The sequence below is a fragment of the Mastigoproctus giganteus genome, chromosome 2, assembly GCF_048544385.1.
Source record: "Mastigoproctus giganteus isolate SK-2022 chromosome 2, ASM4854438v1, whole genome shotgun sequence".
NCBI lineage: Eukaryota > Metazoa > Arthropoda > Arachnida > Uropygi > Thelyphonidae > Mastigoproctus > Mastigoproctus giganteus.
The window spans coordinates 158,590,093-158,604,404 of NC_143576.1; the positions used below are offsets into that span (position 1 = coordinate 158,590,093).

Genomic DNA, 14,312 nt, shown 5'->3' on the forward strand with positions numbered 1-14,312 from the left:
GACTTGCTATAGCTAGAGAATTGTACAGAGATTCCAATTTCTAAAACTTAAGAGGTATGTGCATGTGTCCTTGTACATTAGTAGGTAGGGTTGCAAAAATTTGGATGAGAACCTAAGAGTGTTTTGTTGTTTCTGAAATCTGTCATATTTTGTTAAGGTGTTTTTTAAAACAGGCTTTGTGATCATGCATTGATCCTGTTGCAAGTGCAGTGGCTATGTTTGATAAATAGTGCCCATTTCTTTGCTACTTTTGAGAGGGGATGACATTGTGTCCAAATCCCCAGATATTGTCAGTTATGGAAAATTTATCAAAGTATATATTTATATATATATCTCTGTTGGCATTATTTTGCTGTTTCAGATCATCTTGTTTTCTACATTTCTCACCAATATTTGGCATATTGGTAGTGATTATGGGGCTGCTCTGCTATCTAACAAATTTTAACAAAGCATTTGCTTGAATAAATTAATATTTATCTTTGATCTTTTATAATTAATTGAAAATATTATAATTAATAGCATTAATGAATTATGTATCCTTTTCTTAAACCTTTCATTTAGTATAGCAATGGTGATTCAGGGATCTGCTCATGTAGATACATCCTTTGCTAAAAGTCATGTTGAATTCTCGCTTGGTGGAAATACACATTTAAATCTAATAACAGACCTTGATTACTCTGTTAAGCCTATGAGAATGTGCATACAGATCGATCAGCCTGCTTATAATTTCAGGTAGGATGTCTATATCAGTGCAGTTTTGCAATACCACTAAAAATTAAAATAACACATGATTTTTTATTTATTTATGATTTATAATTTAAAAATGTTCATTTTTACACATCACTGCTGTGCAGTTTTTCAATTTGAAAAAACATAATTTAACAATTTTGTTGGTGCTTTCTAAAAGCAACAACAAAAAAATTCAGTCTATGCCTGCCAAGACTGTATTCTTTCCTCTGTCAGCTACAAACATTCAAAGAGTGCAAAATTTGTAAAATAGAATGAAAAACACTAACAGAATATCATATGAATATGCAGCTGGAAAGTAAGATAAAAAAAAAAAAGTCTTGGCAGTTTCATAGGATATTCCAAGATAGTTTCAGCAGGCATAACTTTTTGTTGATGTTTTCTGAAATCCTTTAAAAAAAAAAACACTGCAATCTAAAAACAAATGAATGATTTAAAGCAAATGCTATTTTTGTTTAATTTAAGTTTATAAATTTATGATACTTTGTATTATAATATAATGATTACACGATTACTTTTTATTGATATTGATATATGAGGGCTGATGACCCTCCTATGTGTGAGTCCTGTGGCACAGTTTTATCCATGAGACACATTTTAATTGATTGTCCAGATTTTAGCAATATCCGTTTTACCGCTTTTAATCATCTGACTGAGCCGTATACACTCAGTCAGATTTTATCCGACAATGACAATGTGTCTGCTGTTTTTAGCTTTTTAAAATCAATAAATATTTTTGCTCGTATATAAAATTTACATTTTTCTTTTATATATTTGTTATACCTTTGGACAAAGTGACCTAACTAATTAGGTCACTGAAAGTTTAAACTTTTTTATAAATGACATGGTCTTGGCGCATTATAGCCTTAGTAGCTAATGCGCCAATAAAATCAAAACCAACCAACCAACCAATTTATTGATATATATATATATATATATATATATATATATATATATATATATATTTATGTGAGTAATATGGAAAGAAAGAAAGTTAACAAATTGTAATAAACTGTAACTAATACTTATGGGCCAATGCACTTGCTACAGTAATTGTGCATTACAACCATAATGTGTATAAAATATTAGCATTAGCATTAGTAGAGGCATATGATGCAAGAAAGCAAGCTTATTCAGCATCAGCCAAAAAAAAAAAAAAAAAAACAAAAAACAACCACTACTCCCATTTCACCCCTCAATTCGTTCGAAATACCTGTCCAGCTGAGCCTTAAATTTGTTTAGGCTATCAACTTCAACAACAAGCGATGGAAGTCTATTCCACAAACCAACTGCCCGCTGGCTAAAGGCGAATTTCCGCACATCTATCCAGCATCCGTCCTTCCTCAATTTGAATTTATGCCCTCTCAGGTGATTATTCTGAGCAAGAGGAAGAATCCCATCGGCATTGAGCATGCTCAAGCCATTCAAAGCCTTGTACACCTCTATCAGATCACCTCGGCGATGCCTAGTCTCCAGGCTCTGTAATTTGCAAAACTTAAGCCTTTCTTCGTAAGAGCAACCCTTTGTTCCATTCACTAATCTTGTTGCCCTTCTCTGTACTCGTTCCATCAGCTCTACATCCTTCTTGAAATGAGGCCTCCAGACCTGTATACAGTACTCAAGGTGTGGCCTGACCAATGCCTTATACAAGGGAATAATCACATCCCTGTCCCTGCTAGAAAAATTCCTGTATATCATTGACAAGACACCATGAGCTACCCTTGCAGCTCGTCTGCACTGCTCAGAGAACTTCATATCTGCCTGCACAACCACCCCCAAGTCCCTTTCATTCTCTACCACTGTCAGTGTAGTACCACAGAGTTGATACGTTGCTCTGGGGTTGCTGTTTCCCATGTGTAGTACTTTACATTTGTCAATGTTAAACTTCATTTGCCACCTCTCAGCCCATCTGCTCAACCTTTCCAGATCCTGTTGCAGCAGCATAGTATCAGTAGTGTCCTTAACAACCCTGCCAACCTTTGTATCGTCTGCAAACTTGGACATTAAGCCTGATACACCATCATCAATATCATTTATAAATACAGAAAACAACAATGGACCCAACACTGAACCCTGAGGAACTCCACTAATAACATTAGTCCACGTTGAGCAGTGTCCATTGATTACCACTCTCTGTCTTCTGCCACTCAACCATCCCTTTATCCATAGCAGCAATTTGCCTCGAATGCCACACTTCTCCAATTTGTGCAGCAGTCTTCCATGCGCAACAGTATCAAAAGCCTTTCTAAGATCCAAATATATAATATCAAAGTTATTCCCTGCATCCAGTTCTTTTGTGACTACATCATAGTATCCAATCAAATTGGTCAGACAAGACCTGCCCTTAACAAACCCATGCTGTGTCTGAGCTATAACTGAATTCTTGTCCAGATGATCCTGCAGTGCTTCTTTAACCAGTGCCTCCATTAATTTTCCTGGAACCGAAGTTAAACTAACAGGTCTATAATTACTTGTGTCAGCCTTTGATCCTCCTTTGTGAATTGGGGTTACATTTGCACATCTCCAGTCCATGGGTACCTCCCCTGAGTCCAAAGAAGCTCTCATAATTATGGCTAGGGGTTTGCTTACTTCCTTTGCTGCCTCCTTTAATATAACTGGATAGATCCCATCCACCCCGGGTGCCTTTTTTATGTTTATCCTCAACAATTTCTCCTCCACTTTCCTCTCAGTTATTAGAAAATCATCTAGCTCACTGCCAATGTTTACTTCACCTACGACATTCCCCTTCCTGAATAACTCCTCATGTGTGAATGTAGATGCAAAATACTCGTTTAGATTGTTAGCCACCTGAGCTGGATCCTCAACTGTTGAACCATCAACATCCAGTGGACCAATCTGATTCATCCCTTTCCTTCTTGAGTTTAAATAGGTAAAGAACTCTTTTCTGTTTTTCTTTGCATCCTTTGCCAAGGATTTCTCATAATCTGCCTTTGCCTGCCTAATCTCCTTTGTGACTTGGTTACAGACCAACTTATATCTATCATAGGCTTCCACGTCACCCATTAATTTGTATGTATCCCATGCATTTTTCTTCTCTGCCATATGTCTCATTAGTTCATCTGACAACCATTTAGGCCTGAACCTTGAACAATATTTCTTGGTTGGTATGTAAAGCCTGGTAGCTTCCAAGATTAGTTCCTTGAATGCTTCCCATTTTGAATTTGCTGTTGGTAACATCATCAGTTGGTCCCACTGTATAGAATTTAAATACTGTCTCAGACCATCATAGTCGCCTTTACGAAAGCAAAAACCCTTCCCTTTACCTCTGATGGTAGTTACCTCCTTGAGTAAATCCCACTTCAGCACACTGTGATCACTGCCACCCAGTGGTTCATTTATCTGCAGATTCCTAATGCATGAAGAATCACTACTGATAATCAGATCAAGAGTATTGCTCCCTCTTGTTGCCTCACGAACATGCTGGTGTAGAAAACAATCATCCAATATGTTGTATAATATTGAAGACAATTCAAGAAGACAATACCAAGATGGATTTAAAGAAACACCGGGGATAATGTAAGGTTAGTAAAGTAAGGTTTGTATATATAAATATATATATATACAAAAAATTAATATATATACATAAAACTTATCATTGTCTACCCACAATCTAGGTAACTTCAATTGGGGCCAACCACCCAGACTGAAGGCAAAAAATGACAAGGAGTTCTCTGTTTCTGTAATGATCAATATCTGCTAAGATATATAAATTTAGAGATTAAATAATTTGAATCCAAACCAATTAAATGTAGTTAAAAATTTTTAGAATCAAAAGAAAGATAATATAAAGTATTGATGCAAGCACATATTGAACATCGTTGACCCGACAGAGAATGTAATTTAATAATTAAATTAGAAATAAATGTAAAGTATAAGGCATATCTACCGTATCCAGGACATAATGTAGTAACAACAGTAGTTGTCATGAAAGAAATAACAATCCATCTAGTGAGTTAATATACCCCTATGTGATGGATATGATAAAAATAAATAATTAATTAATTAAAATTAAGTTAACGCAAAGAGAAACATGTGGATAGTAAGATGAATAAAAACTAATAGAGTAGGAATAATAGAACCTGAACTCCGTGAAGGCGAAAATATAGTAGTGCAAATAAGAAGTAGTTTCTCCTACATCCTTGGATTACCCTAATAATTTCGGAGAAATAAGAACAAAGAGTGTAGGACAGCTTAAAGACAGTGCAAGATATAAGTTGTAGCTTGGGTAAGCCTGGGATCGCAAACCCGTTCCTATAGTAGATCCCTGAGCTGAATTTGCATGTCACCTTAGCGTGAACTTAAGTATATACAGTGTTATTATAAAATAAGATAAAATAACATAAAATAAAATAAAATAAATGATACACTATAATTTGCAGGCTGGTGGGTACAAGTTTTCTAAGCCGTAAGTCACCAAGAAAGCAAAGTGTTTCCTATGTACATAATATTATTCCTACTCTATTAGTTTTTATTCATCTTACTATCCGCATGTTTCTCTTTGCGTTAACTTAATTTTAATTAATCAATTATTTATTTTTCACATAGGGGTCACCACATGTATATTAACTCACTAGAGGGACTGTTATTTCTTTCATGACGACTATTTTTACTGCATTATGCACTGAGTATTGTAGATATGCCTTATGCTTTACGTTTATTCTTATTTTAATTATTAAATTACGTTCTCTGTCGGGTCAACGATGTTCAATATGTGCTTGCATCAGTACTTTATATTATCTTTCTTTTGATTCTAAAAATTCAACTACCTTTAATTGGTTTACATTCAAATTACTTAATCTCTAAATTTATATATCTTAGCAGATATTGATCATTACAGAAACAGAAAACTCCTTGTCGTTTTTTGCCTTCAGTCTGGGTGGTTGGCCCCAGTTGAAGTCACCTAGATTGTGGGTATACAAAGATAAGTTTTATGTATGTATTTTAATTTTTTTGTATATATATATATATATATACAAACCTTACTTTATCCCTTGCATTTCTTTAACTCCATCTTGGTATTGTCTTCTTGAATTGTCTTCAATATTATACAACATATTTTTTATATATATATATATATATATACACAATAAATTTATAATAAATTTAAAGGTTTTAATTTATATAAAAAAACACCTGGAATTTTAGTGTCAAATTTTTTTTTTATTTTTTTAACACTCTTTAAATACATGAGCGAGAGTGCATAGCACACGTTCCTTGAGTAAACCGGGGTTCAAGCCCGTGACTACAAAATACGATAAATATTTGTATTGAAGATTTATTGTAAACTCTACTGACTTGGTTGTCGTGCCGGAGTATAAACAGAAAATTTATTATTTATTTATTTTTATACTGGCAAATAATATGAACCATAGCTGTAATGCTCAATCCGTTCTACATTGATATCAATATTTGTAAAATAATAAGAGAAGTTTACCTCAATATAGTACGTAGAACACTTCCGTATGATACTTTCCAGAAATTAAAACGGAAAAATCAAAAATCTTACACTGGAGTAACAAATAGTTTAAAAAAATAATTAAAAATCAATTTAACACAATTAAAAATAAGAAAATTAATTAAAAGAATTTAACGAAAGAAATTGCAAAATGTTTTTACTTCCTGAAGCTGACAACTCTTTTCGACCGTATGTCGTGATCACAGGAATGAAAATTATACAGAAGTGTTCTGCGTACTATATTGAGGTAAATTTCTCTTATTATTTTACAAATACTGGGAGATAAGTAATTTTTGCTTCCTCTGCTGATGGGTGACTTATTTTATTTATTTTTAAAAAAATTTTTTTTTATTAAGAGGTCTGGGTTCAAATCCCATCAAAAGCTGGAGGAATTCTTAAAGGCTCCTTGATTTGAGGCTACAGTTAACCAGTCTCGGACAGTGGGAGTCAGTGGCATATATCCAGGTATCATCGTAAGGGGAGGACATGATGGCCAGGTGTTTGAATTTTTTTTTTTTTTAGATAGACCCAGGAACGCTTATACACGCACATGTTTTATTGATTATTATCTTTATTTGAATATTAGGAAAGCATGTGAATAATAATATGAATCACAAAAAATGACAATAATATATTATTTCCAAACATTTGGCAATAGAACACACGGAACAAACAAATTTATTAAATATACATGTGCATATAAGAAAATTATAAAAGGAAAGAAAAATGCAATAATGAATAAAGAATAATCATGCAACGGCAGATTTATAGTGAAGCTTAAGCAGTTTAAGGGTGCCTCTCACTTGCACGGGCCCCTTCAATATGTTCTCATGGTCATATGTATTTGTAAGATTTGAAAAAGTAAGATATTTTAACCACCTCTGTCTCTTTCCATTCCAACTTCCCCTCCATCACACTGTCGTGTTGGGTAGTGTTGGAGTCATGGGCGCCGGCAGGATAGTTTGCAAAGTGGTGCATATGGGAATAAATTTTTGTTCGCCAAATTTTGGAAAAAAATTCATTATTTTAATTAAGTTACGTTTGACTGATTTACATGTACAGTTGAGCCAGTGTTTTGTGATTGGCGGAAGAAAGGATTTGTATTGTTTAATGTTTCAATAAATTACATTTGCACCATCTTTGGACTTCGAATGTCCATGGTGCAAGATGGTGCACTTTGCACCACCTTGCACTATGCTGCCGGTACTCATGGTCTAAGTGATCATCAGCTTTAAAAAATATACAAAGAAATTTTGCAATCTTTTTCTTAAAGAGGGCCCACAAAACCTCCATTCCCCCTGCACGGCTATGAAAAATGCTGTGCTGCTTTTTGCTGTTGCATGTTCTGTATCACCAATTTTCTTGAACGGCAATACTCCGATGCTGAAAACTAAAGGTCTCTTCAGCTTTCTTGTGATTCATTTGTATTACGATGCCTTTCAATATCACTTAATTTGGTTGTCAGCGTGCATTTACAAAAACATTTTAAATAATCATCATCTAATTTGCAGAGCCAGTTCTTAGATTTAACATCCTTGAGCCATTGATTAATTAGTCATTGATTAATATATAGTGAACACGAAAGTGTTGACTATATTTTTTGCTCATTTTCAAAAAATGGCAAAAATTACACACTATAGTTTAATATGAAAATTCATAAACGAAAAAAAAAAAAAAAAATTAGTTACCTACTCAAAATAGTTGAATCATCACAAATGAAAAAGGGAAAGTTTTCATCAGCACTCTGTTAAACCTATTCAGAACATTGGTTTGCATGCAGAAACGGTTTAAGTTACTGCATCTTTTTTCTGGGCATCTTTTCAAATTACTCCAGTAATTTGAAAAGTGAACCAGCATAAAGCGACCATCTGTGTTAGGAAAATTAGACCGTCGAATTTCAAAGAAAGGAAATTGAAGAGTTCTGAGCAATGGTGGAAATTCCTATTATAAATTTTTCTCTGATCCGTAAATGATCCAGCAACGAATTTTCAATTAAGAAAAAACAAATTGCTGACATCAGAGTTGTTGTTGTTATTTGGTTTTTAGGAGCATTAGCAACTAAGGCCATATTGCTCTAGGGATTTGCGATGGTCATTCCCTGACCTTTCCGCATCCTCCGTATTTGGATCATGGGCTTGAACCCCGGTCTAATCAAGAAGCGTGTGCTATGCACTGCTGCTCCTGCCCACCTGGCTACGGAGGCGCCGACATCAGAGTAATAAAATTACGAACCGTTCTCTTAAATTGTTTGAGATGTCATGGACCATTCATAATTTGTGAATGTAAACTTAAGAAACTGGAATTATAAATATGCTTACCTGAAGGCTGTCAAAGTTGAGTGATCAAGCATGAGGGTGCATAAGTACGCATACCTCGAGTGACCCAGGTTTAAGCCTATGACCATGGGTGCCGGCAGCGTGGTGGAAGTGCACCACCTTTGGATTTCGAAGTAATACACAATTTTTAATATTTTAATTAATTTATTGAAACGTTAAAACAATACAAATTCTTTCTTTCAAAATAAAAGCGCTTTCTACCACCGATCATGAAACATTGGCTTAACTATACACATAAATCAGTCAAATTTGACAATTTAAATATTGCATGTATTCGAAAATTTGGTGAGCAAAAAATTTATTTCCACATGCATCACCTTTCAAATTATTCTGCCGGCACCCATGCCCATCAAATACGGTGCCATTTCTTCTATTCTCCCTATCTTATGAACTCCTCTGACTGTGTGGTCGCCCGGAACATAAAGAGGAAATTCATTCATAAAATCACTTATTACAGAATCACTACAAAGTTGGCAATGCATTGTGCACATAAAGCAAATCAATGCACACTTCTCTGTTCAGAGGTGCACATTCATTGTTTACTGTGCTAAAAAGGGGAAAAAAGGCGAGGACATGAAAAATAACTTTTTGAAATTCATGTTACATCTTTCTATAATCTGTAAATGATCCAGCAACAGGTTTTCAATTAAAAAAAAAAAAATACCGACACCAGAGTAACAAAATTACAGATCTTTGTGTCAATTTGTAACAAAATGTAAAGAATAGTAAAAGAAAAAATAAATCTACAGCAGCAATGAGTAACATTATTATCAAAACTGGACAACTTTTTGACTATCGCAGACATCATGGATCATTCAACATTTGTGAACAGAGGCAGACTGGGTCAAAAATTCTTACTGGTGAAAACTTTTAGCAGCCTAACAACAGTGTTTATGGCCAAGCAATTGCACATCGGTCTCTGAATAAAAGATAGTCGTGAATATTTCATGACTATCTTTTATTTGATACTATTTCTATAAGCGTAGCACAGTCAGAACAATACTCGGATGGCCAGTCGCTGTGCTGATAAGAATGTGTTACATTTAATTTTAAAAAAAATTCTCATTTATTAATGAGATTTGTTAAATGTCTTGAGAGGTTGGGCCCAAATGCAAGCTGCATTGGAATAAATATGCCACTGAACAAAATTATTGGTTTTTCTGGAGATTGTCTTTCAGTTAGCTCTTCATACACTGAAAACCCCTTGAGAAAATAGAGAAGAAGCGAAACACCTCCTGCATTCTTTTTCTTTAATTTTGAATTTTTGGTTAAGGGAGGGCATATGCCCCTCTACCCCCCACTGAATATGCCCCTGGTGGGAGTAGCATCTTTCCCATAAGTTATTCTGAGTTTTTCATTATTGATGAACAACATGCAAATTAACAGTGCACAAAAAAAAAAAAAAAATGCTAAACAACTGATCAATCTTTTTTCATGAAGAATAATTATACTTCTCTCTCTCTCATTCTGTCAATAACAAGGTAATGGTTTTATAGAGAATTTATCAAATTGCATGGAGTTTTTTCACAGAGTAAAAATATTAACCTGTTATTTTGTTATTTCTTGAATTGAAATTAATTTTTAATTTTGTTAGGCATAATGTGAGGAAATCAGAAGTTGTTTCAGGTAGTCATCATTTAATTAGAACATTGAAGAAAAGGACATTACATTTTCCTGGAAAATCCTTAGCCATGCATCAGAAGAATTATGCCTCATGCAGGAAGATACTAGTTCAAAAGAAAGAATCTTATTGGTAAGTTAAAGTAGGTGTTAATGAATTTCTTATTGGCAGACAAGAAATAATGAAGTAATGATTGAATTTTCTTACTTTATAGCAAAACATTTCATTTCTTTTTCTCTTGTTTGCTTTCATGCACTGTATGTAAATCTCAGATAAATATAAATTGTTAAACTTTATTTAAAGAAAACTTGTGAAAAATATGAACCTGAAGAAAATTTCAGAATGATGAAATTATCTGTCTATCTATATATTAATAGAAGCAAAATTAAACTTGTTTTTAATACCATAAAAACCATATGGAATAACTCAAGCTATAGCTTCAGTCAAGTTATGATGTCTGATTGGCCAATAGTGTACACAAAAGAGCAACTTTTGTGTACATAATATACACAAAAATTGCTCTTCTGACTGTGTGAAAGAATGTGCAAAAACATTGTTTCTCTAAAGGGTGTAGGTTTGAACTCTACCTCAGATATGCCTACAAGTCCATTCTTGATATAAGCTTCATATCTTCTAAATCTATAGGGAATTTTTTAAAAATGGAAAAAAAAGTTTTGTTTTTTAGTATAATTTTTCAGAAAAATGTTTTTAATTGTACTGATTGGATGCCGGCCAAGTGCCCATTAGCATGGGGAAAGTTCAACAAGATAACAGAGAGTTCACATTAATTTTTTTGAAATTTCTGCATACTAAATTTTAGCTTCTTTTTTAAGATCTCATTATCAAAAAATTATAAAAGGGTTGTATAAAATGAAGTTGGATGGATGACGTAGAAGAGGACTTAAAGACCATGAGAATAAAAAGTTGGAGAAGTTTGACTTCTGGGAGGGCTTACTGGTGGACCATCGTTGAGAAGGCTAAGACCCACCCTGGGCTATAACACCAGAAGAAGAAGAATAGAATAAAGTTATAGTGGAATATCTTACAAAGAACATCATGATATACTAAATTAGATTTTTTCCCTCAGTCTGTTAACATTTATTGCTACAAATTTCATAAATGTAGTATAGCAGTTTCATAAGTATAAAAATATAAAATATCTTTAATTTTGTTGATCACTATTCACTTTAACTTTCTTATTGAAACCTTCCGTAGCCTTCAGGTGCGCAGGTGCATAAGTACACGTGCCTTGAGTGACCGGGGTTCAAGCCCGTGACTGCTGAATATGGTGCTGTTTCTTGTATTCTGTCTATCTTGGGAACTCCTCTGACCGTTTGGTCGTCCCGGAGTATAAACAGAAAATTTATTTATTTATTATGTATATTACATAAAGCTTTGTTTTATTTTCTAAAACAAAATTAAATCTAAGATGACTCTGCTGTTGAATATTAAATGAATATTCAACAATTAAATGAATGTTGAATATTAAATGAATATTCAACAGCAGTGACACCAATATGAAAATTGGTAATATCACTAGGCTTTACTTTGTCATAACTCTGAACTTGATTTATAACTCTGAACTGTTGTATTACATGACGTACTATAGAATTTGGCCATTCGTTTTAGTCACTATATATATATATATATATATATATATATATATATATGTGTGTGTGTGTGTCACAGGGACATTGTTACAATTTTTTTAGACTGTTTGTATATCTGTGCGTTCCTTTTCACATACGTTTATCATTAAAACTTTGATCAGTTTTCTCATCGTAATTAACACTCCTATGAACTTGTTTGCTAGGTTATTTATCATTGAGTTCCCAGTTTTCTACAGAGAAATTATGTTTCAATACACAATAAATTGATAATTTATAACAAATTAATATTACTGTTATCTAGAAATGTGGTATGCATATGTATTATATTTTCCAGATAATAATATTATAAAACTAATTAGGTTTCTTTTTTTTACTTTTCAGGTAAGAAAATACTTTATTATACAAATACTGTTTGTGTCAGTGAACAAATATGTGACCAAATTTGTGCCTTAAACCTAATGCACTTCTGAACAGTGGTGTAAATACTCCTTTCTGTAGACATTATTATGTTGAAGTGGGACAGAAAGAAAAAGAGAGCATGTTTGTGGGGTGGGGGGGAAGAGAAATACCAAAGTTTATTTTTTTTATTTGGAGAGCAGTGACAAAATTCTCACTGATCCATCTGTATAGTTATACTTAAATACTCATGGAAGTTAAATACTCTGAATATTTTGGACAGTTTTGGAGAGTTTTATGTAAAGTTATTTATATGTTTTAAATTTGTTGTAAATTAACAGTCATATTTTATTAAATATTTAAAAGTTAAATATCTTGTACCGTAATACAATTTCTAAGGCTGAAAGTACTGATAAATTATGACTTCCTGTCTCTTAAAGGAACAAATTGGAATATTAAACAGGATAACAGAAATAAAATGTTTATATTGAAGTCTGAAGTGTGTATTTTTGTATCATATAACATTTAAAAAAAATCATTATTACAAAATTTCTTAAATTGTTTGCTAATTTATTAGTTATTTAAACTTGGATACATCGAAAAATTTACGTATTATTTTCAGCAAAACAAGTAATATTTTCAATAAACCAATTGATTTAAAGCTTAAGCTACTCAATATATATATATATATATATATATATATATTAATGTTTTAAGATTAGTAAACTGAATAATGGAATGAACATGAATTTCAATTAATCAGTTCTATAGTTTTAATAACTCTTTGAATTTAATGATAGAATCAAATAAATTGGATATATGAAAAAAACTGATGTAACTGACTTATTTTCTCAATGCTGATTGTTCCTGTTAATTAACAAAACAACACGGATTTATAATTTTTATAATCCAATAACCAAAAAGTTTTGAACTTTGGTTGCCTTATATGGCAAGAATATTGATTTGTAAAACTTATACAATCACTGATCTTAATCTTGAAGCAGTATGAAAATAAAAGTTATAATGGAAGATTTGTAGACACATACGAGGTGCTACCCAAAAGTTCCTGAAATATATTTATAAAATAAATTAGACTAACCCTGGGTCTTGTTTGCCACCGTCACCTTCGAAGCAGTCCCCTTGAGAGCGTAAACACCGATCTCAGTGCTTCTCCCATGATTTGAATGCATCCTGAAAGTCCTTCTTCATCATAGTGTTTAGCACCGCCTGCGATTCGGTTTGGATATCCTCTGCGCTGTCAAATCTTTGGCCTTTCAGCTTGATTTTCATTCTTGGGAAAGGAAGAAGTTGCAGGGATCTAAGTTGGTGAATAAGGGTGGGGGTGATTGTCATGTTGTTGGATGCCAAAAACTGTGCCACAGCGAGAGATGTGTGGGCTGGCATGTTGTCATAATGAAGGACCCAGTTCTTTGTGCGCCACTTCTCTGGACTTTTCCTCCTGACAGTTTCCCTTAACTGCCTCCGGATGTCGCAGTAGAACTTGGTGTTGACGGTCTGGCCAGGAGAGACAAATTCCGTATGGATAATCCCATCAATGTCCAAAATATAGATCAGCATGGACTTCACCTTGCTCCTCACTTGTCGGGCTTTCTTCGGTCGAGGCGAAGACGGTCTCTTCCACTGGGATGATTGTTGCTTGGTTTCTGGGTCATACCCATATACCTAACTCTCATCACCAGTGACAACCGTAGAAAGGAAGTTTTGATCACTCCTGGCCCGTTCTTGAAGATCTCTGCTAACTTCCATGTGATGCTGCTTTTGGTCTTCACTCAGTAACCGCGGCACGAACTTGGTCGCAATCCTTCTCATACTGCAGAGTTGATATGTTTTTCTAGTGTTACTGCTACCCATATGCAGTACCTGAAATTTGTCAATATTCAACTTCAATTTCCATTTCTCAGACCATCTGCCTAATTTTTCTAAATCTAGTTACAGCAGCATACCTTCATTACCAGCAGTTGGGGAAGATGGATCACAAATTAGCAACACATGCAACATACCCGATATCCTTCCTGATGAGCAGAACATGCATTAAAGAAAACGAATAATCAGAAAGCCCCAGGTGAAGATGAAGTTACTGTAGAGTTGTTAAAATTGGGAGGAAG

General features: G+C 33.7%; 1 protein-coding gene across 1 annotated transcript in view; it reads left to right on the top strand.

The window, feature by feature from the left end:
* LOC150089693 (microsomal triglyceride transfer protein large subunit-like) overlaps positions 1–12,265 on the top strand; it is a 95,527-nt gene extending 83,262 nt beyond the window's left edge. The window contains exons 15-17 of the mRNA XM_090390076.1: positions 562–732; positions 10,154–10,312; positions 12,172–12,265. Of these exons, the coding sequence (XP_090246202.1) occupies positions 562–732; positions 10,154–10,312; positions 12,172–12,175 (334 nt within the window). The 3' untranslated portion in view covers positions 12,176–12,265. The remainder of the gene's footprint in view (positions 1–561; positions 733–10,153; positions 10,313–12,171) is intronic.
* Positions 12,266–14,312: the final 2,047 nt, after the last annotated feature.